The 26011-nt window shown below is 45.5% G+C and overlaps 1 protein-coding gene across 3 annotated transcripts in view; it reads left to right on the top strand.

Annotated features, from left to right (window-relative positions):
* UNC5B (unc-5 netrin receptor B) overlaps window positions 1-26011 on the top strand; it is a 149613-nt gene that overhangs the window by 84370 nt on the left and 39232 nt on the right. For all 3 annotated transcript variants that reach the window (XM_050959334.1, XM_050959335.1, XM_050959333.1), the window contains exon 2: window positions 21899-22120. In XM_050959334.1, the coding sequence (XP_050815291.1) occupies window positions 21899-22120 (222 nt within the window). The remainder of the gene's footprint in view (window positions 1-21898; window positions 22121-26011) is intronic.

The following is a 26011-nucleotide window of genomic DNA, read 5'->3' as shown; positions in this document are numbered from 1 at the left end:
CGTTCTTACTAATTAAGCCTCACAACATCCCTGTGAGCTAGGTAAGTGATATGGGGGGTGCTTCATTAATTAATTACTGTTTGTAAAGCACTGTAAAGGTGAAAACATGAGTGCTGAGATGGTCCAGAACCAGATCCTCAGATGTAAACATCATCCCACTATGGGGAAGTTCACATCTGTCTCTGATCTTAACAGCTAGCTCCTAAGGCTCCAGTCCTCAAAGACATTTAGGTGTCTATCTCTCAGTATGAGTTGGGTGCCTAACAACAGTTTAGGATCTGGGCCCTAGCTCCTATATGGGCCAAATCAAAACTCAAGAGCCCAACGGCAACCCGGGCTTTGGGGAAATCTGAAGCCAAAATTTGTGTTGCAGGGCCTTCTTATAGCATTAAACAGGAGTATTATTTTTCACCCCTTACTCAAATTTTTAATCACTCATCTCAACTATTAAACTGTACCTGGGGGTCATGGGAGGAAGAAGGGACAGTGTCTCTCGTTCCTCAGATCCAGAGACTGGTCTCTGTCCTGCAAGGTTAATTCTAGCCTGGTATAACCGATGGGTTTTGCTGCTTCCTCTCCCCCAACAGTTCATTCATCTCATGCACAGAATGGAGACAGCATAACCAATTGATACATTGGCTTGGAGGAGGAGGAATCTCTCTCCTCTCTCCTCTGGTAACAATGGTCTTGCTTGGACAGGGAGAGGGAATGTAAAATGTGTTGTTTTTGCAGTGCTAATCCTTAAATGAGTGTTTGTTTCCCCTGAGGCAAGGAGGAGGACAGTGATAGGGTCATCAGATGTCCCAATTTTATAGGGACAGTCCCAATTTTGGGGGCTTTTTCTTATATATAGGCACCAATTACCCCCAACCCCTGTCCCAATTTTTTACACTTGCTATCTGGTCACCCTAGATAGTGGGGAAAGATAAATTAGGGCTAGAAAGCCAGAGAGCCAGACTGGTCCAGACTTTCCACACATACCTTGAGGTGCTTTCTAAGGCCTTGGCTACACTCACACTTTACAGCGCTGCAACTGGGGTGTGAAAAAACACCCCCCTGAGCGCTGCAAGATACATCGCTGTAAAGCGTCAGTGTAATCAGGGCAGCAGCGCTGGGAGCACGGCTCCCAGCGCTGCACGCTACACCCGTAAGGGATGTGGTTTACGTGCAGCGCTGGGAGAGCTCTCTCCCAGCGCTGCTGCTCTGACTACACTCACACTTCAAAGCGCTGCCGCGGCAGCGCTCCCGCAGCTCTGCCGGGGCAGCGCTTTGAAATTCCAAATGTAGCCATACCCTAAAATAAAACCAATGAAACAGCACTGGAAGTCTGGCTTTAAAGAGATAGTAGCCCTGTTAACTGGTACAGAGGGCTTTGAGAGCAAGGTGCATCTGGTCTCTGTGATCACACACAAGTGAGATAAGCTATAATAATACTGACCATTTCTGTGGGAATTCTGTGTGAGAATCTCAAAGTGCTTTACAACAATGAATGATTTTAGCCACTGCCTCACTGGGTACTGTAAGAAATATTGTTATGGTACATCTGGGGAAACTGAGGCACGACAGTTAAGTGTCCAAGGCCACATGCATCCGACGAAGTGGGTGTTCACCCATGAAAGCTCATGCTCCAAAACATCTGTTAGTCTATAAGGTGCCACAGGACTCTTTGCTGCTTTTACAAGGCCACATAGGAGATTTAGCAGATTTGGCCATAGATTTCCTGACTCCTGGCCATGTGCTTAATCCTTAGACGATGTTCCTTTTCTCACTGTGTATCTGTATGCCTGCTTGTGGTGCAGTTGGGGAGGGGAAGAGAGGAATTGGGGGATGGACACTGGGTTTCTCACTCACTAATGCTCCCATAATCTCCCAAATGTTTTGATGGATAACAATTGCAGGAGAGAGGATTTTAACGCTTTCCCGTTTGTGTGTGACGGGAGACAATTGCAGTGAACTGTGGGACAACAAGCCCACAGGGGTGGGGAAGTTGTTTTCTGAATCTGTCCATTGTTTTCTTTGTTTAATCTGATTTCCCTTCAGACCCTCCCCCCAAATGCCACCCCCAACGAAAGACTCTAATTGTTGGAGGTTGTCGATCTTTTACAAGTTGAGAGAGCTGGCAGCAAACATCTCCACATAAGTCACTGAGGAACAGATGTTGCAAGTAATCCGGATCAAGTCCATCAGATTAAAATGTGTGACATGCATCTCATCAAATATGCTGTGTGCCAACATTTCACCTACTGTCAGAGAGAGAGAGAGAGAGAGAGAGAAGTCATTTTCCGGGCTAAAGGAGATGTCCGTGCCTCTCTCCCTCAGTCTCTCGGATTCAGTTTACTCATTCTCTAGGCTGTGGTTTTCTGTCTCATACAGTCAGCATGCAGCCACTTTTGTCTCAAAATTCCACTCCCTAATCATTCTTTTGGATGCAATAATTTCTGGCAACAAGACAGCAGCAAAATGCTTGAGAAAGAGGTAGTGTCCCTTGCCTGGGATTGCCTCCTATGGGTCCACATATAGCAAAGCAGCACACATCAAGTAAAGGGTGGAGTATCTCATTGCACACCATGCCCCTGACCAGTAATAGCAATCTAATGGATGCAATGGCCATGAGAAATAGGGCAGTGGGTGTGAAACTGACTGGAAGAATGTCCATGGCAAACTGGGCAAAGAGCGAGAGAGAATGTGTGGCTAAGAGTGCAGTGTTTTGCACAAGGAGCAGTCAGAGCGTGGTATAGTGTTGGCGCACTCTAAGGCTCCAGTATCAGTAGATTAGGGTGACCAGACAGCAAGTGTGAAAAATCAGGACAGGGCATGGGGGGTAATAGAAGCCTATATAAGAAAAAGACTCAAAAATCGGGACTGTCCCTGTAAAATTGGTACATCTGGTCACCCTACAGTAGATAAGCAAGCTCCCATATGAATATGTTCAGGGTGCTGATACGCAGGTGAGAGAAAATGATACCTCCTGCATAGGCGCTGACGCTGTGGGTACTCTGGGGCTGAAGCACCCACGGGGAAAAATTGGTAAGTGCTCTGCACCCACCAGCAGTGCCGCGCCCCAGCTCACCTCCGCTCCGCCTCCTTCCCTGAGCGCGCCACGTCCTCGCTTCTTCCCCTGGCTCCCAGCGCTTGCTGTTTCGTGGTGGCAAGGGCTGAGAGGGAGGGGGGAGGAGGGGGAGTGGGGTATGCTCTGGGAAAAGGTGGGGTGGGGATTTGGGGAAGGGGTCCAATAGGGGCAGGGAGGGGGAAGAGTTGAGGCGTGGACTTTGGGGAAGGGGTTGGAATGGGGGCGGGGGTGGGGGAGAGCACCAGGAAAAGTTGGCGCCTATGACCTCCTGCGCACATGGGTTTTGGATAGCAGTAAGCAAGCCATGGTGCAGGAAAAGCAGAATCAGAGGCGGATTAGGGGTTTATGGGGCCCTGGGCCGAAGCAAGTGGGGGTCCCTCCCCACCCCTTCCGCCTGCAGTTTCCACCCTTCTCCCCAGCACTCCTGCTGGGTAGCAGGGTCACAGTGTGGGGGCTTTCCCCACTCCCTGGCAGAAGCGCCAGGCAGGCAGATCAGGGCAAGTCCCTGTACTCCAACCCCATTCCTCAGCAGAAGCTCTGGGCAGGCAGATCAGGGCAAGCTCCCACTCCCCGGCAGGAGTGCTGGGCAGGCAGAGTAGGGCAAGCCCCCATGCCCCGACCTGCTCTCCAGCAGGAGCACTAGGCAGATGAAGCAGGTCAGGCACCGAGGTGCCCATTTTTATGGGTCCCCCAGTTGGCTGGGGCTCCTGGGTATGGGCCCCGTTGGCCCAGTGGCTAATCCACCACTGTCCAGAATGATTCTGGATTGGCCTGTTTGTGGCTGCCATGTGCTAACCATGATTGCTGTGCAGCTCTCTGACATTGCAGGGATGGACAGGATGGGGGCTTGTGTATAACCCATCTTGTGTCTGGTATGTTAGTTATGGCTGTCCCCGTCCATCTATGACATAGTGCTCTTCCATAGGTAGGTCCCATGTTGAACGACTATATTAGCTCTGTGTTGGCTAGTATGCATTTGCATTTACCCTGATCTGGTTTCTCATTAGCCTCTAGGTGGCAAGGTGCCTGGCCATAGCTATATATGCGTATTCCAAAATATGTCTGTCCATATACTGCCTGTCTGTCACAGACTGAGCAGCATTAGCAGAGTTGTGCGGAGGACCAGGGCTGGTGTAGCATTGGGGGCCGTTGGTCGACATTAAGGCTCCTGGACAGAGCAATACAGAGAAGCCTGCTAACACTACGCCTGGCTCTGTGTGAAATCAGTTTCTCACTTTGGTTACCACCAAATAAGGAAGTTTAGTGAATTGTATAAACCAGTGCAGTGAAACATTCCTCAGACTGTCTACACTATGCACCTTTTAGCAACACAGCCGTGCCACTACAGCTGTGCCACTAAAAGGTGTGCAGTGTAGCTTCTGTTTGTAGGCAGGAGAGAGCTCTCCCACTGGCAAAAGCCTTCCATCCCCAACAAGTGGCAGTAGCTTTGGCAGGAAAGCTCTCCCGCCGACAAAGCGCTGTTCACACCAGTAAAACATTTATCTTTGGCGGGGGAGGGTGTTCTTTCACACCCCTGAAGACAAGGTCCAGTGTAGACAAAGCCTCAATCACCACTTGCTGCTTATCAAGCCATCAGCCGGAGCTCCTTGCACATTACTGCAGGCTTGCAGTAATGTTCCCTTCTGCTTTGGAGGTCATGTGGTGTGTCTCTGAATCGACTCACGGAGTAGACATGATGCTCATCGGGTGCGGCAGAAATACAGGGGAAATTGGTGGCGTATGTGGGGTTTTTTGGCTCTCACACTCTTCCATGCTGCCCATCTAGAGCTCTTGAGGGTTGCTTGCTTGAGTGAGGTCAGCGAGGTAAAAAGGACTTTGTTTACAGAAGCCAGACGGCCTTTTGTTGCCACTCAGAAAAAGCCCCCAAATTGCCAAATGTAGCAGAAAGTGCTAAGCGGTGTCTATTGATATGTGTCACGTTCTGAAGCCTTTTCTTCTTCCCTCACTCCCTGCCATCCCCTTCTTTTCTTTCCTTTATTTTGGCCTTTCTCCTCCCCTCTCCTCAAAAATGTCCCATGACAGGACAAAACCCGGCCCCTCCCCTTTTCTCAGTGCCCCTTGCTGAGGGAATTGTCCTATGGGGTTGAATAGGCTGATGGCAGGCGAAGGGGAAAGGAGGCCTTGACCTGCTGGTACTAGCAAAGCAAAAACACAGTGTAGGGCAAAACAATCAAAACTGCCGGCAATACAGAGAGGACCTTTGTAATCTTTAGTCCCAGCTCAATAGCTTGTGTGTGTTCTGTTTTCCTTTCAGAAAAGGAGGTGATGACACTCTTCCTTTTTTTTTGTTTTTTAAACCTACTACCTCTTCACAAAATAATAAACCTGAAATGGAAGGGAGGTTAAATTATTGCACTATTTGCAAACTTGGGGAAAGGAAATCATTTGGAGTTGTAGGGAGTGTTTGCAAAGCAGAGCATTCTTAAGTCTTATATGTTGTTACGTCCTGGTCAGGGAGACTATAATTGTTTTGCTCTTGAAGGAGGACATGAGACGAGAGCACTCTCCCTTTACTTTATTGTCTTGTCAGCTATGATGATTAGCGGTGGTGCCTTATTTCAGGACAGACACAAGAAGAAACTTTTTTGCAGCATAAGGTGCTGAATGCAGCCTTTTGATTGATTCCTTATACTGATTTTTGCTGGTAAAAGATTTGTTGTAATTAAAGTCAGGATTTAGTTGGAAATCTTTGTCCAAACAAGGAAGGGAAGGGCATTTTCTTCTTTCTAGCTGCACTTTCTGTAACTACTTCAAGTCGGTGTCATGCCTGGAAACATCATGTGCTCATTGCTTGAAAAAAGCAGCCTTCAAAGTACTCCTTTCCCCGCTCCTGCCTCGCTAAATAAAAAATTAGGTGTTGTAGCACCAAATGTATGTGTTTTGAAATGCACCCTTTTTCCTACATGCTGGATAACTTTGATTTATAATGACTGACATTTATATAGTACCTTTCATCAAGATCCCAAAGCACTTTGTACACATGAAGAACCAGTGCAAAATTCAACCTGACAAAATATTATTTGGCGGGGAGGGTCAGAGGGATCATTTAAAATCCTGTGGCTCTTTCCTTTTAGAAAGCCTTTCACATTATGCCTGTGTCCCAATGGTAGCTAGTAGCAAAGGGCTTGGACTTGATCCTGCGCTGCCTTGTGTGATGGCCACTGACACACTGAACCAGGGACCTCCAGACCTGAAAGGATGAGTCACCACTGTTTGAGCTGAAGAGCCAGGCTCTGTGTCTTGCACTGTAACTGACTGTCATCCTCTGCAGATCGGGAACAGAGGAGAATGCGTAACACACACTGACCAGGGGGTAACACTTGCACCCTCTATAATACTCACTTAGAGGTGTGCGCTCATTTGGAACAAATGTAACTGCATACATAGGTGGAAGACTATAGTACAGAGCAGGGGTCGGCAACCTTTCAGAAGTGGCGTGCCAAGTCTTCGTTCATTCACTCTAATTTAAGATTTTGTGAGCCAGTAATACATTTTAACGTTCTTAGAAGGTCTCTTTCTATAAGTCTATAATATATAACTAAACTGTTGTATGTAAGGTAAATAAGGTTTTTAAAATATTTAAGAAGATTCATTTAAAATTAAATTAAATGCAGAGCCCTCCGGACCAGTGGCCAGGACCCAGGCAGCGTGAGTGCCACTGAAAATCAGCTCGCGTGCCGCCTTCGGCACCTGTGCCATAGGTTGCCTATCCCTGGTGTAGAGTATCTCAGTTGTTTCTTAGGGCTGGGACATTTTAAAAGGGATTGAGGGAGTTAGGCACCTGGTTCCCACTGAAAGTCACTGACATCAGAAGAACGATGTCCTCTTTAAAGATCGCAGCCTGAGATAGAGGAAACTCTCCTCCGCACTGTAAATGTGTGCAGGAAGTAGTGTGATCAGAGTCAGTGCACTATACTCTCAAATATTATTGGTTTGTTTGTTCAAGTTTTGTTGCCTGTGTGAACGGTATAGTAAATCTACTGCATGGATATGTAGGAGAATCGTTCTCATTCTTACGTAAGTATATGTATCTCTCTCCCTTGTGTATGTGTGTGATTGTGTGTGTGTGTGTGTATGTTTGTGCCATAAGAGAATGTCTCTCTCTCCTTCCATTCTAAGGGCCATAATGTGTTCTCAGTTACATCTGCAACACTGGAAATTAGTGAGGTATACACAAGTTGTAACTGAGAGCAGAATTTGGAGTATCTTATGTTTTTAAATATCTAAATGACTTGGTAGAAAAATTATCATTGAGAATCAATGGGACTTGTGTTTCTATGTCACTTAGGCCCTTTTGAAACTCCCTCCCTTTGTCAAGTTTATTATAAATATTTTTTACCTGCTAATAGCATTAAAAAAACTTGGAGAAAGCAAGAGAGAGAGAGGTGCTTGTATGTTTCACCTTGAAAACATCCTAGGTGCCTGGATTCAGAAAACATCACATTTCTTGTGGGTAACCACGCCTACCCTGTGCTGCCATGTTTTCCATCTCTCTTTACTTCCGCAAATGTTTAGGACCTGAATGGCTTGTAAAATGACCTATTGTAGTGGAGTTTTCGCAGGGTTAAGGAACACTGTTAAACTACAGTTCTTCCCCTCTATATTGCAAGACCAATGCATATTTTGATCATGGTTGGAGCTACTGTGTTGTAACCAGGTCCCCCCATAGATTTGAAACAGTATAGATAGGATCTTAAAAACTCCCAGTACTTCTGGGGGGACCATAGTTTGACAAGGGGCAGGAGACACCCAGTGTTAACTTTCAGTCTGCTCCGTTCCATAGGCCTGGGTTTCAGTGTAGCTAAAAGGAGCATGTGAATTTGCTGGTCTCTGTGTGGCAGATGTTTATTTAAAAGACCAGCATGTAGATTGATGTGACTGGCAGCCTGGCCTCGGGAGGCCAGAAGGTTGGAATAGCAGGGATATTACATATCCAGACGGAGGTGTGTTGGCATTACTGGGAAGGAGGAGGCACAGTGCTGGCTTTTCTGCTTGGATCTTGCCAGTGCTATTAGTGCAATACTAGGAGCAATATGAAGCTGATTAAATGGCAAAAGGTTTAAACCTTAATCAAAATTGCAATCCAGTTTTGTTTTTGGTTTTGTTTCTTAACAATGCAGAGAGCAACACATTTGCCTGATGAGCCCGAGGAGAAATTAGGGCTCACAGGGGGATCGTTAAGAAGGAAGCTGTCCCCTCTGTGTTGTCTGCCATGGTTTGATAATGACTTTTAAGCTGTATCTTTGAATGAGTTCAGTAAGCTCACCAGGTGAGTGGGGCGTGATGCTGACTGGACTGGCTCTCTAATAGCCACATTCGTTGCCTTGTATTGCTGGACTTTGGGGGCTAGATTTATCCCTGGTGTAACACCTTTGACTTCAGTGTAATTACAGCAGGGATGAATTTGGACCTGTGTTCACAGCAAACATTTCTTCTCTAGAGATGGAAAAGAGGGAGTCAGGAACCCACAGCAGTTCAGATATGGACAGAGAGAGTCTTTCCCAGGCATCACTCTCTCTCATTCTTCACCAGCTTCTTCAGCCGTCATTTAGAAGAATGCCCCCTCTACCCTCACCCCCACCTTTCTGCCTCCAAGCAGAGGGAAAGGCTCTGTCCCTGACTCTGCTTCCATATTCAGCTAAGTACCCTTTCTTGGGACCCCTGGCTGCCCAGCAGCAAACTGAGCTTTGCTCTGGATTCCAGCGGGGAAGTAAAGGCAAAGAGAACAATGGACACTCTTATTCTCCAGCTGCCCTTTTCCCTCCGCTCCCAGTAATCTTGGTTTCCAAGGCAGGTTGTGGAATCCCCTCCACTGGAGGTTTCTGTTTACTATACCCTGCTTCAGCACAGGAGGCTGGACTTTTGACGTCTCTTCCAGCCCTACATTTCTATAATTCTGTGGCTTCTCTGCCTGCATCTGTGGCTGGGTCCTTGTTCCCGTTCCAAGCAGTCTGTTCCCTCTGTAATCCTCCCTGCCCTTTTACGCTCCCTTTTCCTGCTAACATCTCCTTTTTATTTGACCTGTCTTGAAAGGCTGGGGAAGTGACGACTTCCTGCTGTGTCAGGTGGAAGTGGCAGATCAGGTAAAGCAGGGGTCTCAAACTCAAATGACCACGAGGGCCACATGAGGGCTAGTACATTGGCCCGAAGGTCGCATGACTTACAGCCCCCACCCCCGCTGTCCCCACTCCCACCCCAACCCTTCCATTAGGCCCTTCCCATGCCCCGCCTCTTCCCATACCTTCCCCGCCCCCATTCCAACCCCTTCCCCAAATCCCCGTCCCTGCCCCGCCTCTTCTCCGCCTCCTCCTCTGAGTGCATGGCTCCCCACCCCTGCCCCTCCCTCTTGGAAAGCGCTAAGCACCACCAAACAGCGCCTGGAGGTAGGCAGAGGAGCGGGGATGCGGTGCTCTGGGGGGGAAGGAGAGGCGGCAGGTGAAGGGAGCTTGGCAGCCGCAGGAAATAACTTGGGGGGAGGGGGGTGCGGGAAACTTGGTGGACCACAGCAAATAAGTCTGCAGGCCGCAGGCCTTGTGTTTGAGACCCTGATGTAAAGGAGCTATAGAAAACTTCTCCTAGGGGAATCTGCCTGTACCAGGAAGAGGGTGCTTCTCTATTGCAAGTAACCCTGCTTTTCCCATACCAGTCAGCTTCCATTTAACAGGTGTTTTTTTTTTTTTTTAAATTAATGCTCTTAGTGTTTCCCTTTTTATATTAAGAAGAGCCAGGATCATCAATCTATTCGTCCACAATGAAGCTGATGTAAAAGGAAAGGGGCTGTTTTGTGTGTGTGCACCTGCCCCCCCCCCAATACTAAATGGATTTTTTCCCCGTGGAGAGAATGTAAGAGATTTCCCATGCAGTGGGTGGCCAGGGCTGGCTGGAATTAGCAAGTGTCAGGAGGGGGTATGAAAGGCTGTTTTGATTGCTTATGATAAATGTGCCCAGCATGGTACTCTTCCTTCTTCCCAACAAAATACCCATCCCCCCGCCATCCCAAACTCCCATTCTCCCCCTTGCCATAGCTCACTGAAACACCAACTTTTGCAACCGGCTGAAGAAGCAAATGTGCTCTGTCAAGCTGCGGGGTCCTTTCTTTAGTTACGGCTTTCTTCTCTTTCATCCACAAAGTTTGGGCCACATCCACAGATGCAGCAGAGCTGTGCTTGGCACAGCTGGGCAGGCAGGGATGGGAAAGATAGCCTAAAGTACTTCCCCAATAGCGGGGCTCATAGGAATCACTTTGACCTCTGGTGTAAATCAGGGCTGCTAAATTTGACCGTCTGCAATGGCTTCCAAGGGGCTGTTACACAGTCTGGGCATCACTGGAATCCAGTCCCTTTCAGCCATACCCCGTTGCTGGAAGGAGGTGGCGTTAGGGCAGCTTTATGGCCTGTGTGCACTGCTAGAGGAGGGGAAAGGGGTGGGAGCCAGGGAGCACTGTGAGGACTGGTTTCAGCAGACCAGTCCTATGTGAATATGCCACTCCGATCCTGTGCTGCTCATTAGGGCTGCATTTCTGAGCTCAGTCCCCACGGCTCTCCCTGGCCTACATAGGATTCTCCCAGCCATCCCCACTACTGGGGCAAATTCTCAGGTTTGAAACCTGCTCAGGTTTGAAATCTGAGCCAGTGGCAGACGTTATCCATTTTGATATTCACTTTTTTAAAGGATTTTAGCTCTTTCAACTCAAATGTAAAACCAAACAGGATTTAAAAGCCATTAAAACCTAGACTAATTCTCAATATGGCCACAGGGAAATATACACATGAGCTGGAACCCTCCACCAAATGAATTGTGTTCCCCATGGATAAGAAACCTGGAACATGTAGGGCAAGGTATGAAACAGAAGGGAGGCCCCTGAGGTCCAGTGCTTTGTGCCTCTGTGCATGGGGCCTTGCTTTGACTTCTTCCTCATATCTGTAGAAGTTCAGATTCTACCTAAGAAGCTTGCTCAGCTCTGTCAGGAAAGCTCCCACTGCTTAATGACGAAGGAGTTTCCTTGATCTGAATGGTGGTGATGACCTGAGTGGCAATGAAAGGAGATCAGGTAGGGAAGAGGCTCTGAGGACCACAGCCACCCCATCCTGAGGAAAGAACCATTAAACTTTAACCAGGACCATGCTGTTGGTGGTAACAGCCCAGCCATTAACTGTGGGAAAGCATGGTCCAAAGAATCCACTCCCAGCTGAGGCTTGTTGTTTCACATCTTTTGGTGCTGCAGTGAAATGACTGGAAGCCTCACGTCCCTGCTCAGGCAGGGACAACCTATTAGATTTGTGGCAGTGAAAGGAGGAGGGTGGAGGTTAATAACACCCTCTTTTCCTTCCCCTGAATTGTGGGCTGACTAGGGGCTGGAGCATTCCGCTGCCTGATGGTATTAAAGATTGCTAGTAGTTATTTCTTTCTTCTCTTCCCTGGCCCCCTCCCTCGCTCACTTTAAATCGTAGAGAAATAAGAGGCACATTACAAGGGCAGGACGCCTGGCTTGAGCTGCCACTTTGTGTATTCTGTCTCTTTACTACTGGCTGCAAGCAACAGCTGAAATGGAGAGAGAGAGGGAGCTGTCTACCGGGGAGCTGGGCTGATGGTTTATTTTCTCTTACCTTCTTCATTTTCAGAGGAAAGAGAGGAGCAGTCTCTTAGGGCAAAGCTCAGCCCTGGTGTAAGCAGGTACAGACATGTCAGCAGGGCTGTGCTTTGCTGACGTCATGGCTGCTAGTGTCCCTCCCACTGGGGTGGTCTCTGGTGAAGAGTTAGTTTGCTGGGTTTAGTGTTGTGCAGGTATTTATGTAAATGAACCAAATGTATGAGAGAACAGGCCGGGAGGGGTGAGGGAATGTAGCTGAAGAGTGAGCATTGCCAGACTTTGGGTGCCGGTGATACTTGGGGGGAAACGGCTCTTTGCCCCTTCACATGAATGATGTGCACAAGCTTTGTATAAGGAGTAGAGAATTTGGTTGCTTTCCCATTGTCCTGTCCTCAGCAGATACCGGGATTGGATCTGGATGGGGGCTGGACATGCAGGAATCTTTTGCCTCTTTCTCCATGCTGCCTGGTGACAATAGTTGCTTGGAATTCACTGGTATTTCCATGGGGCAGGTTATTCCATATAAGACTAGCATGGATAAGAAAGAGGGTTGTGAGACAATATGCTGCTGTCCACGTCCCCAACATCAGGAGCCTCTCCTTTTCCCCTCACAGAAACAAAGGAAGGCTGGCCACCTCAGCAATATAGCTACGGGCTGGTTCACGGAAATGAAAGGGGATTTAGGAAATCATGTGATCAAATGATTAGAACAAAAGACAAGGATAGAGATGGTCCTGTGTTCTAATCGCAGCTGAGCTGCCAGCTGTCTACGACTGAGCACGTCACTCAGGCCACGTCTACACTACACTACAGCATAAAATCGAAATTATTAAAACCGGTTTTATAAAACTGGTTTTATAAAATCGATTTACGCGTCCACACTAGGGCACATTAATTCGGTGGTATGCGTCCATGATCCTAGGCTACCATCGATTTCCGGAGCGGTGCACTCTGGGTAGCTCAGTAAAAGAATGAGACCAATAACTTCGATTTCCGTCCACACTAATCCTAAATCGATATAGTAATATCGATTTTAGGGTTACTTCTCTCGTTGGGGAGGAGTACAGAAATCGATTTTAAGAGCTCTTAAAATCGATTTAAAGTGCCTTGTAATGTGGACGGGTACAGCGTTAAATCGATTTAACGCTGTTTAAATCGATTTAACGCTGTAGTGTGGACCAGGCCTCAGATTCCCTCCTTGTGCTGTATAACTGGGGTGAGGAGCCTTTGGGAAAATGCTGCCTCTAGGTGGAGCTTCATGAAGGACATATTTCTTACACCTCAATATTGTGGACTTGTGTATTAGGCCCTATTGGAATTCCGTACGTACATTAGAAAGGGGAACATGCATTCTGACTGTAAGTAGGACTGTGGTTTTGTCACAGGAGGTCCCAGGAGTCACAGACTCTGACTTTCTGGTTTTGTGGGCTCTTCTTGCTGCTGAACCCCATGCTGGGGGCTGATGGGCTGTCTGTGCTCTGCTCCTGGGCAGGGATAGTACAGATCATTTTGTAGATAATCAAGGATGAGTCAAATCTGCGTGTTTTTGTATCCACTTTTGCCATGACTCATCTGTAATTCCCCCCCCCCCCCCCCACACACACACACAAAAATCCTCTCTGACCCAAAGCCCCAATTATAATCAAGAGAGAAGCAAAGTGTCTACTGCGGTAGGGAAAATGTCTGGATTTTGTTTTGGTTAATGATGAGTCCTCTCACGCATACCAGAAGGATTTGCATGTTATTCTGTAGTATGGAAGAGTGCCTGCCGTCATACCTAGCCTGGGTTCTGGGACAAAGCAATCACATAGCAGTGCCACAACAGAACATAGAGATGTTTGCATTTGGGTTGTTGCCTTGGCATATGGTGATGTGATGTAGCAGCATCCTGTCATGACACTATGTCTCTATGTGAAGATGAAAAGTCTCCAAGTTGTGATGTCACAGCCCCACTGCACTTGAAGTCAATTCATGCCTCTCTGGTCACTGTTTGAGCTGGGTTTATATGACATGGGGCAGGTGGTAAGCATCAGAATACTCCCATGAATTTTGGGTGGGAGGTGATGCTATATGTAAGGTCATGAGGAAAGAATGTTGTAAACCAGAAGGCGAAGGTCCTTTTCCTTCTGCAAATCAGTGCCCTGCTTGGAGGAAGTTCGTGCTAGTACAGCTTGTAAATTGCAGTGCTGTTAGCCCATGGCATAGGGTTTTAAATCTGACTTGAAAAAAAAAAAAGTGAAATAAAAAACTAACTGGCGCACATGCAGCAGAGAGAAACTTAATCGGTAGCTTCAGGCCTGCATTACAACTCTGGCCAGGGATAATATATCTTTAAGTACTTGTAATCCTTTGAAATTCCCTTCAGCCATGCCTGGGAGAGGACTGGAGATTACCGGGAGGGCTAGGGTGGGGGAGAACTCTGCCAGACGCACTTTAAGAGACTAATGGATTTCTAATGTTTACATTCGGTATATACAAACCTACTTTATAAATGATCCTGGCATTAGAGTTGTAAAACAAAGTCATAAAAACGGCCTGCAGCTCAGGCAAAGAGCATAAATGGCTTTTTCCGCAGGCAGATGTGGGGGAAGCAGAGAATGTCGCAGAGCACGTCGCAATCAATATTTATGTGCGTATCTGCATTTCTGCTGTACAGGAAGGAGGTGGAGCATATCCACAATATATGCCGCGAGCCATTATGGTGGGGCACTGGGATTACTTTTTTAGTTTGGATGAATGTTGGGTCTCAGGAAAATGAGAGACAGGAAATGCTGTGAGTAGAACCACTCAGGTGCTGTGCAAGCTTCTCCCACAATGCTCTTACAGTACGCCTCCGCTTGACCTTCACTCTCCTTTTCTGTTCCCTAGCTGGTCCAGTGTTGGTCCAGCTCCACCAGTGCACCTCATTCCTGACCTGTAACACACCCAGTCACTCCAGTCTCTTACTTCTAGGAAGTGGCTGCTAGTGAGCAGGGGCGGCTCCAGGCACCAGCACGCCAAGTACGTGCCTGGGATGGCAAGCCACGGGGGGCGCTCTGCTGGTCACCCCAAGGGCAGCAGGCAGGTTGCCTTCAGCGACATGTCTGCGGAGGGTCCGCTGGTCCTGCGGCTTCGGCGGACCTCCCACAGGCGTGCCACCAAATCTGCGGGACTGGGGACCTCCCACAGGCAAGCCGCCGAAGGCAGCCTGCCTGCCGTGCTTGGGGCGGCAAAATACCTGGAGCTGCCCCTGCTAATGGGGATGAATTGAGATACCAGCAGCTGTCCTGTAGAGACTTTATTGAGAATACCAAATTCATTACACGTTAGGTCGCTATGAGTGAACAGTCAGTGCATCCATCCTGGGAGCTACCACTTCTTTGAGCATAGATGAGTTAGGAGAGAAGACAGGGAATCTGGAGATCTGGGTTTTCTATTTCTCCCTGTCCACAAGCCAACTGCTCTGACACCATGGCCAAGTCACTCTCCCATTGTGCTCCTCAATTTCCCCATCTGTGTAAGGGGGGATAATAAGAAGTTATCATTGCAGAGATAGACACTTCGTTAATTTTTAGTAAAACAGTTTGGAATCCTAGTAGGAAAGTGCTATCGGAATGCAAAATATTATTTTAAGAGAGGTTTTCACATTTCATTGTCTGATGCTGGAAAGAGATACCCTTACTACTCAGCCTCTTTTGCCAGAAAATCTAGATTTGTGGAATCAAAGAGGTTACATTATTTTGCCAAAAAGCCTGGTGATTGAACAATGAGTAAGACAGGTGAGACTCCCTGTGATCCAGGAGCTCGTAGTGTCTATGAAAGGTGTCCGTTTAAGTACGTGATGTAATGCTACAGCAGCCAATGTACTGCCACCCCAGAGGTATAGGAGGAAGAAATAACTAGAGGCAATGGAGGCTGAACACTTAGGCCTGGGAGAGCCTTGTATGAACTCATCAGTGAAAAAGGCACCTAAATTCAGGTGTGGTGACACAGTGATACGTAATGGCATTTTTGCAGCATGCATTGGCTTTTTACGCATGTGGTTAAGAATATGTTTGATTTATGGCACATACTGGAAGCACCCAGGAGTTACTGGGAATTCAGTCATGAGTAATCTGGCACTTACCATCTCTTTGTATTAGCTGCTCTTACCTGCTGCTTTGCAAAGGTCTCTGCAGTGCTGCACCTGACCATTCCTCTCTGAATCAGCAATGCTCAGCCAAATGCAGGGTAGAAGCCTCTCTGGCACTGTGCTAATCCATCCACCCACCCTGTTGCTTATAGCCATATTATCTTTTTCCATGAGTCTCATCAGGCCAGGTTAGAGACACAGAATGTTGTCAGGCCAGTGCCTAGATGGGAGATCTCCAAGAAACATGCAGGTTCTGCAGTAGATAGTTTGGCGATTCAGCCAGAAAGTGATGTTCCTCCCTCTGGGATGGTGCTGAATCAATATCACAGCATGGCACTAGATGTGCTGTGGTTTTCAGATGTGAGGTAAAAGAGAGGTCTTGACTTCCACTTCAGCTGTTAAGGATTCCACCCCACAAAGTCTCATGGTCAGATTGTGAGGATGTACAGTGCCTAATGAATTTTATACTCAAAGCCAGGCTCACAGAGCTGCTTTTCTCTGTAAACCAGTAACTGTGTGTTTCCAGCAGTACCTGGTCTGGAGAGCATTGAATATGGTGACTAGGGAGGGTGATTATAGTCAAGTAAATGGTTTGTAGCATGGTCATTTTATTTTTTTACCTTGAAGCATGTGTCTTAGGTGAAGTGTATGTTCCATTTCACCTGGTTTCTGTTGCTGTAATGCACTTCAAAAATTAGACTGATACTTTTTGCAATATGAACAGTTTTAGCCTTGGTGTCTCGGCTAAAATTTCAACTCTAAAGGGATCTGCTGTTGTGTTGTGTTGCTGTGTAATAGTTGTTTTGCTCAGAGGTAGCAGCATTTCAGTGATGTGAGGAATAAGATGATGTCTTCCTGATGAAAGGTGAAGGCTTCTCCTGTACTGCTCTTTTCTGTCCATCTGTATCAGCTGGTCTCTACTCACTGAGGGCAGAAGCCATTTTGGTCTTGCTCCTATTCTTTGTGCTCCATAGTTGGCCAGAACCTTGCTATGCCTATCAATTGTGTTTGATGTTGTTCGCAAAAGACTGTGGGGTCTAATGCATGGGTCGGCAACCTTTCAGAAGTGCTGTGCCGAGTCTTCATTTATGCACTCCGATTTAAAGTTTTGCGTGCCAGTAATCCATTTGAACGTTTTTAGAAGGTCTCTTTCTTTAAGTCTGTAACATATAACTAAACTATTATATGTCAAGTAAAGTCAAGTTTGAAAATGTTTAAGAAGCTTCATTTAAAATTAAATTAAAATGCAGAGCCCTCCGGACTGGTGGCCTGGACCCAGGCAGCGTGGGTGCGACTGAAAATCAGCTTGTGTGCTGCCTTCAGCATGTGTGCCATAGGTTGCCTGCCTCGGTCTAATGTCCAGTCCAGCAGTAAAATCCAGGCACTCCATTGAGAACTTCACCTGCAACATTATCATGGTCAGCAGTTTTGACTGTGAGTCTTCCTGTACCTGTTTCCCCCAGTTCTGATAGGCTCTCCCGACCCCCTTGCTCCTTATCTTTGTAACTGATGGGATGTTTATGTCACCCCTTGTGCTGGTTGTCCACTCGGTATCCTGCTGAGCTTTGTACTAATGTCTTCTTCTTAAAGGCCAAAACAGAAAGCTGTGAAAATGCTTGTTCTTTAGTCACCACTCCCCACTGTTTATCTTTGGGATCTACACTGAAGGACACTTATTCATTAAATCCTTCAATCCTCAAGTATTTGAATGTTCAGTGCACTGTGTTCAGTTCTTCACAAAAACATAATGCTCTCTTGCCCATTTCTTCCCCTCCTACCCTGTGATGGCTTGGAGCGCCAGCCGACAGCCTGGTGTTTGAGTTGGGCAGCAGCTCACAATAGCTCTTCAGGAGGCCATTGTACATCCTAATTATTCTGTGTCCCAGTGCAATTGGTAAGGTGCTGAGAAAATTACAGACCTGCAAATGAAATCAGAGAGGGAATGGCTGGTGGCAGCAGCAGAGAGGGGAAGAGCCCAAAAGAGAGAGAGAGAAGCTAGCCTGGAGTTTAATTCATTATTTCCAAAAGAGCAGTTAATGGATTATGACAAATTTCTTACTGTTCTCCCTTAGTGTTGTGTTAAAATGGAAATGGAAAGTCAATTTTCCTAAATGGATTTTAAATGACTGACCTCGTGTGTTTCTTCACTCACTGCTTTTCACTCAGGGGGCAACTTGGTCATTTTGCTTTCTTGGTCTGCTTGCCTTTTGTTTTGTTTTTACTTCCTATATAACACTTCCAATGTTCTGTGGTCCTCTTTTATACCATAGCTTTTTGCTATGGGTGGCTGGGGAGTGGGCTCACTTCAGCATTGCCAGCTCTCAAGATTTTATCACCAATCTGGCAACATTTACTGTGAATCCCTAGTGCCTGGAGCTGAAAATCTCCATTTCCACTTCCCAGTTGAAAAAGGATAAGCTTATAGCCATCAGGGTTGCAGAGAAAAGCCTGAAAACTTGACCTGAGAGTTACCTAAAGGCCCTGAAACCAAAAAGTCAAATAAAACAATCTTCAAATTTTAAAAAAATCATGATTTTTAAAGGGCCTGATTTTGTGATTTGTGAATGCAAGGGGTTTAGTGATTCTTAGTTTACATTTTAGGGCTCATGAAGGTGATGAAGTGGACAGCATTCGTCAGAGCGGGACGTAGGGCATGCAGGCAACTCTGCTCAAGCATCTCAAGCCCGACCCACTCCGTCCTGTGTTGTTTCCTGGGCACATACCGCTCTGCTGTGGTAGCTCAGTGCTCACCTACATCAACCTCTGTTCTGTGTCACTACTTGGCCTTGCCTGAACATGATCTACCAATTGTCCCTTTGTGTCAACTTTTGGTATATGTGTATAAATATTGTCTAAGATCAAACCTGACAAACTCACTACACTTGTGACCAAAATGGCATACCTGAACTCCGGTTTCTAGAGAGACTATTATTAAATCCTTGCTCCACTCTCAAGTGCTCTAGGATCTTGCTTTCTTTATAGCTCTTAATTCCTAAAGCAAATGGCCTGGCTGGAATGGAAGTAGTCACGTTTATGTGCCAGGGAGATTGTGAATGTGGTGTCCAAGTCCATTACCAATTCAATGGTTTTAGTCATGGAAAAAAAAGTCACTGGTACTTTGGATTATATTTGCAGCTGCTGCAAAACCTCTGTTGTTGATCATTCATGAAATATTGTGATCTCTGTGTTGGAGTGTATAATCTTCTGAGAGGGATGAGCAGGGCATGGGCAGGGGTAGTGGAATGTGAGTGTTATGCAAAAGAAGTGGGACAGTTGGCTGCTGTAGGGATCACTGGAATCCAAAAAAGAGCTGTGCCTAAAACCTGAAAAGACAGGTCTGTGTGATTTATGTTGCGGTCATGGTCAGCTTTCCCAATGCAAGGCCTGCTGGGGTTTTGTTTGGATCATACCAATGCATTCCTTTAGGCTGTGGGATCGGAGGCCCTGGGGCAGTGCCAGACCCTCTGCTCATTCTCACAGAAGGGAACCTGTGAAAAGAGCTGACATGGAGCAGGAGACTGGGAGGAAGATAGTGTGAACAGCCTCCTTTTCATTTCAAAGTGGCTTGATTTTCTTTAACTCCTTTGGTTCTGATCCATGACTTGTAGGTACATCCTCCAAGCACCCCACTTCAGAGTAGCCTCAGGTGCCTCGTGTCCTGATAGTGCGTTCACCTTGCTGTTTGGACAATGATGAAGTAGCTCTGACATGAAGTGCCCGCCCCAACTCCTGGATTTATTGTGTGTTTTCCCTATTGCAAGTGCCTCCACCCAGCGGGAATTGCAGGATTAGTGTGACTTTAGAGTGCTAGGGTGCCAGTGACACACTATGGATGCTCTGGGTCTGGTTAGAATAGCATGGCTATGGGTCAGAGGCACTTGGCTGAGTCATATGTTGCTCATGGCTCCAGTGAAGGGTGAAAGAGCAGGCTTCTGTTGGAGCACAGAATATGTCAGAAATACATTTAATTTATAATCTAGTGACGAATGTTCTCTGGATTCTTAATATTTGTTTTTTCTTCTCTGAGGGCCTCCAGTCTCTTTCATAACCCGAGAGATATTCCCCATCTCTTTCCTTAAGGTCCCACATTGTAGCAGCCTTGCTCCCAGGGTCTCAGGTCAATATATACAACTGCTCCTGAGCCTGTAAATGCCCCTCTGTTTATTAGCCAGAGGACATCACTGTAGAGTGATTAAAAGGGCTTCCTTCCTCTACAGGCACTGGCCCTCTTTAGGGCTCACAGCCTTGAACTGGTCCAGCAGTGAGGCACCCAAACTTGGGTCTCCTTTGTTGTCTCAAGGCTAGTAGGCTGGCCACTGTTGGATTCTGTTTCTGCCATTTGCATGTGACACACTGGACATTACCGAGAGCTGCCCTTGTTGTCAGCAGTGAAAACGAGCACTTCCCCACTCACATCATTGCAGGTGAAGGTGTCTGAGAGAGAAGAAAGGAAAAGGCTGCCACAGAGCAGACAAGCATGAGGGATAAACAGGGGAAGGACAAAATCTGGAAGAAAATAATCGTTTTCGGGCTTCTAAGAGGATATGGCAAACTTGTGTGGAGTGGAAGTAGTGGTAGCGAAGTAGTTGGCTGTGATATTTTACATAAGAACGGCCACACTGGGTCAGACTAATAGTCCGTCTAGCCCACTGTGTTCTGACAGTGATTGGTGCCAGATACTTCAGAGGGAATGAACAGAAGAGGGCAGTTATCAAGTGATCCATCTCTCATTTTCACTTCTGGTAGTCAGAGGCACCCAGATCATGGGGTTGCATCCCTGACCCTCTTGGCTAATAGCCACTATGAACTTATTTAACTCTTTTTTAAAACCACTTATAGTTTTGGCTTCATAACATCCCCCGGCAATGAATTCCACAGGTTAACTGTGCATTATGTGAAGAAGTAATTCCTTCTGTTTGTTTTAAACCTGTTGCCTATTAATTTCCTTGGGTGACCCTTGGTTCTTTTGTTATGTGGAGGGGCAAATAACACTTCCTTATTCACTTGTGCCAAACCATTCGGATTTTATAGACCTCCATCGTAACCCCCCTTAGTCATCTTTTTTCTAAGCCAAAGTGTCCCAGTCTTTTTAATCTCTTCTCATATGGAAGCTGATCCAAACCCCTACTCATTTTCTTTGCCCTTCTCTGTATATTTTCCAGTTCTAATAAACCCTTTTTTGAGATGGGGTGACGAGAACTACATGTGGTATTCAAGATGTGGGCATACCATGGATTTATATAGTGGCATTATGATATTTTCTGTCTTATTATCGATCCATGTCCTAATGGTTCCTATCGTTCGGTTAGTGTTTTTTGTTTGTTTTGTTTTACTGCTGCTGCACAATGAGTGGATGTTTTCAGAGAACTATCCACAATGACTCCAAAATCTTTCATGAGTGGAAACAGCTAATTTAGACCTAATCATTTTGTGTGTATAGTTGAGATTGTTTTCCAATATGCATTACTTTGCATTTATCAACATTGAATTTTATCTGCCATTTTCTTGCCCAGTCGCCTACTTTTGTGAGATCCTTTTATAACTCTTCCCAGTCTGTTTTGGGCTTAACTATCTTAAGTAATTTTGTATCATCTGCAAACTTTGTCACCTTGCTGTTTGCCCATTTTTCCAGACCATTTATAAATATGTTGAATAGCACTGATCCTACTACAGATCCTTGGGGGATCCCACGATTTGCCCCTCACATTGTGAAAAATGACAATATATTCCTACCCTTTGTTTCCTATCTTTTAACTTGTTACTGATCCATGAGAAGACCGTCCCTCTTATCCTATGACTGCTTACTTTGCTTAAGAGCCTTTGGTGTGGAACCTTATCAAAGACTTTCCGAAAGTCCACAGGATCACCCTTGCCTTATCCACATGCTTGTTGACATCTTTAAAGAGTTTAACTAGATTGGTGAGGCATGATTTCCCTTTACAAAAGGCGTGTTGACTCTTCCCCAACATATTGTGTGCATGGATGTGTCTGATAATTCTTAAATAAAGAGCTGAAATTGGTTTAGACTCTGGTTACGCTAGTGGAAGCATTTGTGGAGCATGCTCTGTAGGAGTAACTGTTTTCCTGACTCTTTCTTTCCTTTCAGGAATTGAGTACGGTGATGTGCTTCCAGATTCCTTCCCGTCAGCCCCTGCAGAGACCCTCCCCCATTTCCTACTGGAGCCACAAGATGCATATATTGTAAAGAACAAACCTGTGGAGCTGATCTGCAGAGCCAACCCAGCCACTCAGATTTACTTCAAGTGCAATGGCGAGTGGGTCAATCAGAATGACCATCTCACTAAGGAGAGCCTGGATGAGGTGACTGGTAAGAAACCATTGCAGACCCAACTCTCTTTTTACCCCGTTCCTCACCTCCCCCTTCTCTTTCTTTGCTGACTTTCTCTCTCCTGTGCCACTTCATTTTTAAGGCTCCGTAGTGTGCAACACAGTGGTATTTAAAGCACATTACTGTGCAGGCATGCTTGAAAAGGAGGAATAACTGGATCCCTTTCCACTTTGGATGAGGAACAGTATTACCGCCGCCTTTCAGCATCCCCTGACAGGATGGGTCCCCTTTTAAAAGTGTTTTGTAAGCCCCTTCTCTTGTTCCACAGTCAGATTTTGCAGGTTCAAGAAAGACCTTCCCACCACGTAAGAATGAATTTCCTTTCCCTTCTTCTTGCCTACCCCATCCATACATTTGTAGACTGATATAATGCCTCCCTAGTACGCCTTGTTTGGTCAAGCTATGTGCATTTTACTTTGTCTAATTTTCTTTCAGGCCACTGAAGATTTTTGTTAGGCTTTAGTAAAGTCTGAGACTGAAGTGTCCATGTGTGAATGCAATATTGGAGAAGCATTCACACCAGAGCCAAAGAGAACAGGAGTTTGATCTTTCTTCTCTGTGCTGTGAAGTGTCCGCACGTGCCACCCAAAATCGAACAGATCTTTTCTGCTGCCAGATCCTCCTGCAAGCTCATGGCTAATTTGTTGTATACTATTCCCCAGAAGTCTGTCTCAGAATTTAACACTTTCTAGTTTTCTTCCTCTCATTGTATATCTGTGTTTGAGATTATTTCCCCCCAGATATATTAGCTTGTATTTTGCCAATTCATTTGATCATCTCCTGTCCACGTGTCCAAACTGTCTAGGTCACTTTTATGTGATTTCTGTGTCCTCACTGCTATTCACAGCTCCTCTCAATTTTGTATTATCTATGACTTTCAGTAGAAGAGCTGTCCCTCCAACTTTGTCGATAAGGATATTAAATAAGACTGGACCTATCAAACTCCCTTGCGGTACCCCACTGAGAAGCAATTTATCAACATGTTAAAACAGTTGCTTCTTGGAACAGCTAGTTCTAGAGAACACAAAAGGAGACAATGTTCCCAACTTAGTCGTATGTAACCCACAGGAGTTCAGTCAAGAAGTAGCTATAGTTGAGCCACTTAATAATAGTGACCACAATGTAATTAAGTTCAATACCCTTGTGGGAGGAATCATACCAGCACGGCTTTTTTAGATGAAAATTGTTCCTCTCCAAGCTACAAAACAGTGCTGATAAAGGAGAGCTATTAGATATAATTTAGTTGGACTTTCAGAAAGCACTTCACAGGAGGTGGTTGAGAAAACTAAATAGTCGGGGTAAGGCATAAAGTACTGACAAGGATTAGAAAGTGGCTGAGACAGAAAACCAAGAGCAGGAATAAATGGTCAGTTTTTAGCACGGCAAAAGGTGAACAGTGGCATGCCCCAAGGATCCATACTTGGACCTGTTCTGTTTGATCAGAGAAGGTTGGAAGATTTTTGTTGGGATTTTTCAAGGAGACTCAGGAAGGCCTGCAATACCCATTCAGTTTCAATGGGATTTAGGTGCCTAACTCCCATAGTCTCTTTTGAAAATTTTAGCCTTTGGCAAAATGCTTTTCTGATAGAAAAGTGGTGCAAAATTCTCAGCAAAAATGTGTTACAAATGGTTCATCTTTCTTTGTCCAGCTCTATTTAAGGTCTGTCCTGGGTACTTGTATCACCCCATTTCTATGGTCACTGAGCACCACACAGTCTTTCATATGTTTATCCCCTAAAGTAGGGAAGTGCTATTAACCCCATTTGATAGATGGGGAAGTGAGATACTGAGGGACTTACCTAAAGTCCCAGAAAGTCTGTGGCAGAGCAGGGAATTGAACCCTGGTCTTCCAAGTCCCAGCCTAATGCTCTAACCACCAGACATTCCTTCCTCTCTAATTGAACATATTCACTAATGGTCTGGAACAGGCTGAACAAGTAGGTGGCAAACTTTGCAGATGACACAACTTTATTTGTGATAGTCAATCTAGAGAGCTCTGAGGAACTTCAGAAATACCTAACAAAGCTAGGTGAATGGATGGCATAATGTCAGATGAAATTCACTGTTGACAAAGACTCGTTGGAAGCAACAACGTGAATTACTCACACAATTTTGCTGAGTTCTAAATTAAATGGAATCACACAGGAAAAAGAGCTAGGGGTCAGCTCATTGAAAAGCTTTGTTCTGTGTGCAATGGCACCAAAAAAGCAAACAGGATGCTTAGAGAGTAGGATAGAAAAGAATATTGAGGCTTTTATAATGCCATTATATAAATCCTTGGTATCAGCCTCACCTGGAATACTCTGTTCAGTTTTGCCAACCCTATATCAAACAAGGTAAAGCAGAAATACAAAGGGGTTCAGAGGCTGGCAATGAAAATGATTTCAAGCAGGAAAAAAAATTGGATGAGGAGAGATTGGAAAGATCAAGATTTTTGTTTAGAGAGAAAACGAACGAGAAAGGAGATTATACAAAATACTGGCGGGTCTAAAGAAGGTAAGTCAGGCACTGGCATTTATCTTTCTCGTAATCCAGGAATGAGAGGACATTTAATGAAATTGAAGGGCATTTAAAACTGATAAAAAGAAAATACACAACACATGATCAATCTGCAGGACTCATTGGCGAAGGGTATCAGAGGCCAAGGGCGTAGTCAGATTCAAAAAACAATTAGATCATTAGATCTTTAATGGATAGTGAGAATGTTCATAGGTAGAACTTAAAATGTGTATAAGTGATATCAACTCTCTCATGCTCAGAGCATAAATCAACCAGTAGCTGCCTGGACTAGGAAGAGTGTATCTTATGGGCATATTATTCCATAATTGTCCATTACAGGATTCTTGCACTTTCTTCTGAAACACTTGTGGTTCTGGTCACTGTCAGAGACAGGATAATGGACTGGTTGAATCATTGGTGTGACGTAATGAAATGGTTTGCTAAAATTTAAATATTTTACATCTACCCCTCTTTTCATCGCTAATTTTGTAACTGTGTCCTGAAAAAAACAACAACAATCAAATTTCTCTTATAAGTTATGGCTCTGTATAAGCCGATGGGTGTGGTGAATTGTTCGTCACTTAGAGTCTTTAAATCAAGATGGAATATCTTTGAAAGATATGCTCTAGTCAAACAGAAGTTATGAGGTTGATGCAGAAGTTATAGTTCGGGGTTCTTTGGCCTGTGTTGTGCAGGGGATCAGACTAGATGACCACAATGGTCCCTTCTGGCCTTAAAATCTATTAATAATGTCTATTGTTCATGATCCCACTAGCCCCAACATAGTGATTTCCCTTCCCCGCCCCCAGTATTTTTACCAGTACTTTACTAACAGCACAGGAATTACCAGGCTCACTCTTCTTTGCTTTTTTAAAGTATCAGCATTATAGTTTCTTATCTCCAGGCAATCAGTACCTCCAAAGTTTCCATTAGTTTTCAAAATCAAATGTCAGTGGTACATGACATCTGGGTCAGCTGATTTGTGCATGTTCACATTTATAAGTATTCATTCACCTGCCTGTTATGAAGAACTTCTTAATTGTGTCAGTGTTTTCCTGTTCCATTCTCCTCATATCATCACCATCTAGTTTTAACTGGGAGGTCACTCCATTCTGTGAGTTCTTGCTTGGTTCCCTTTCCAGAACTGCTCTATAAAGGGAAGACTGTTTTTTGAAACCTGAGATATTTGAGCAGTTCCTCATGAAGCCACTTTTCCTGTTACTTGCATTTTTCTTTTCCTGAGGATTTGCAGTCTGCTATTCCCTACTTACACTCTTCCTACAGGATTCCCCAGTCACTTTCCATTCTAGTGCATTTGAATATGCCTTCCAATCACACCTTATTCACTATGTCCCAGATTTTAAAAAATAT

Source organism: Gopherus flavomarginatus, chromosome 6 (assembly GCF_025201925.1).
Source record: "Gopherus flavomarginatus isolate rGopFla2 chromosome 6, rGopFla2.mat.asm, whole genome shotgun sequence".
Taxonomy (NCBI): domain Eukaryota; kingdom Metazoa; phylum Chordata; order Testudines; family Testudinidae; genus Gopherus; species Gopherus flavomarginatus.
This window is presented reverse-complemented; position numbering and strand designations above follow the sequence as displayed.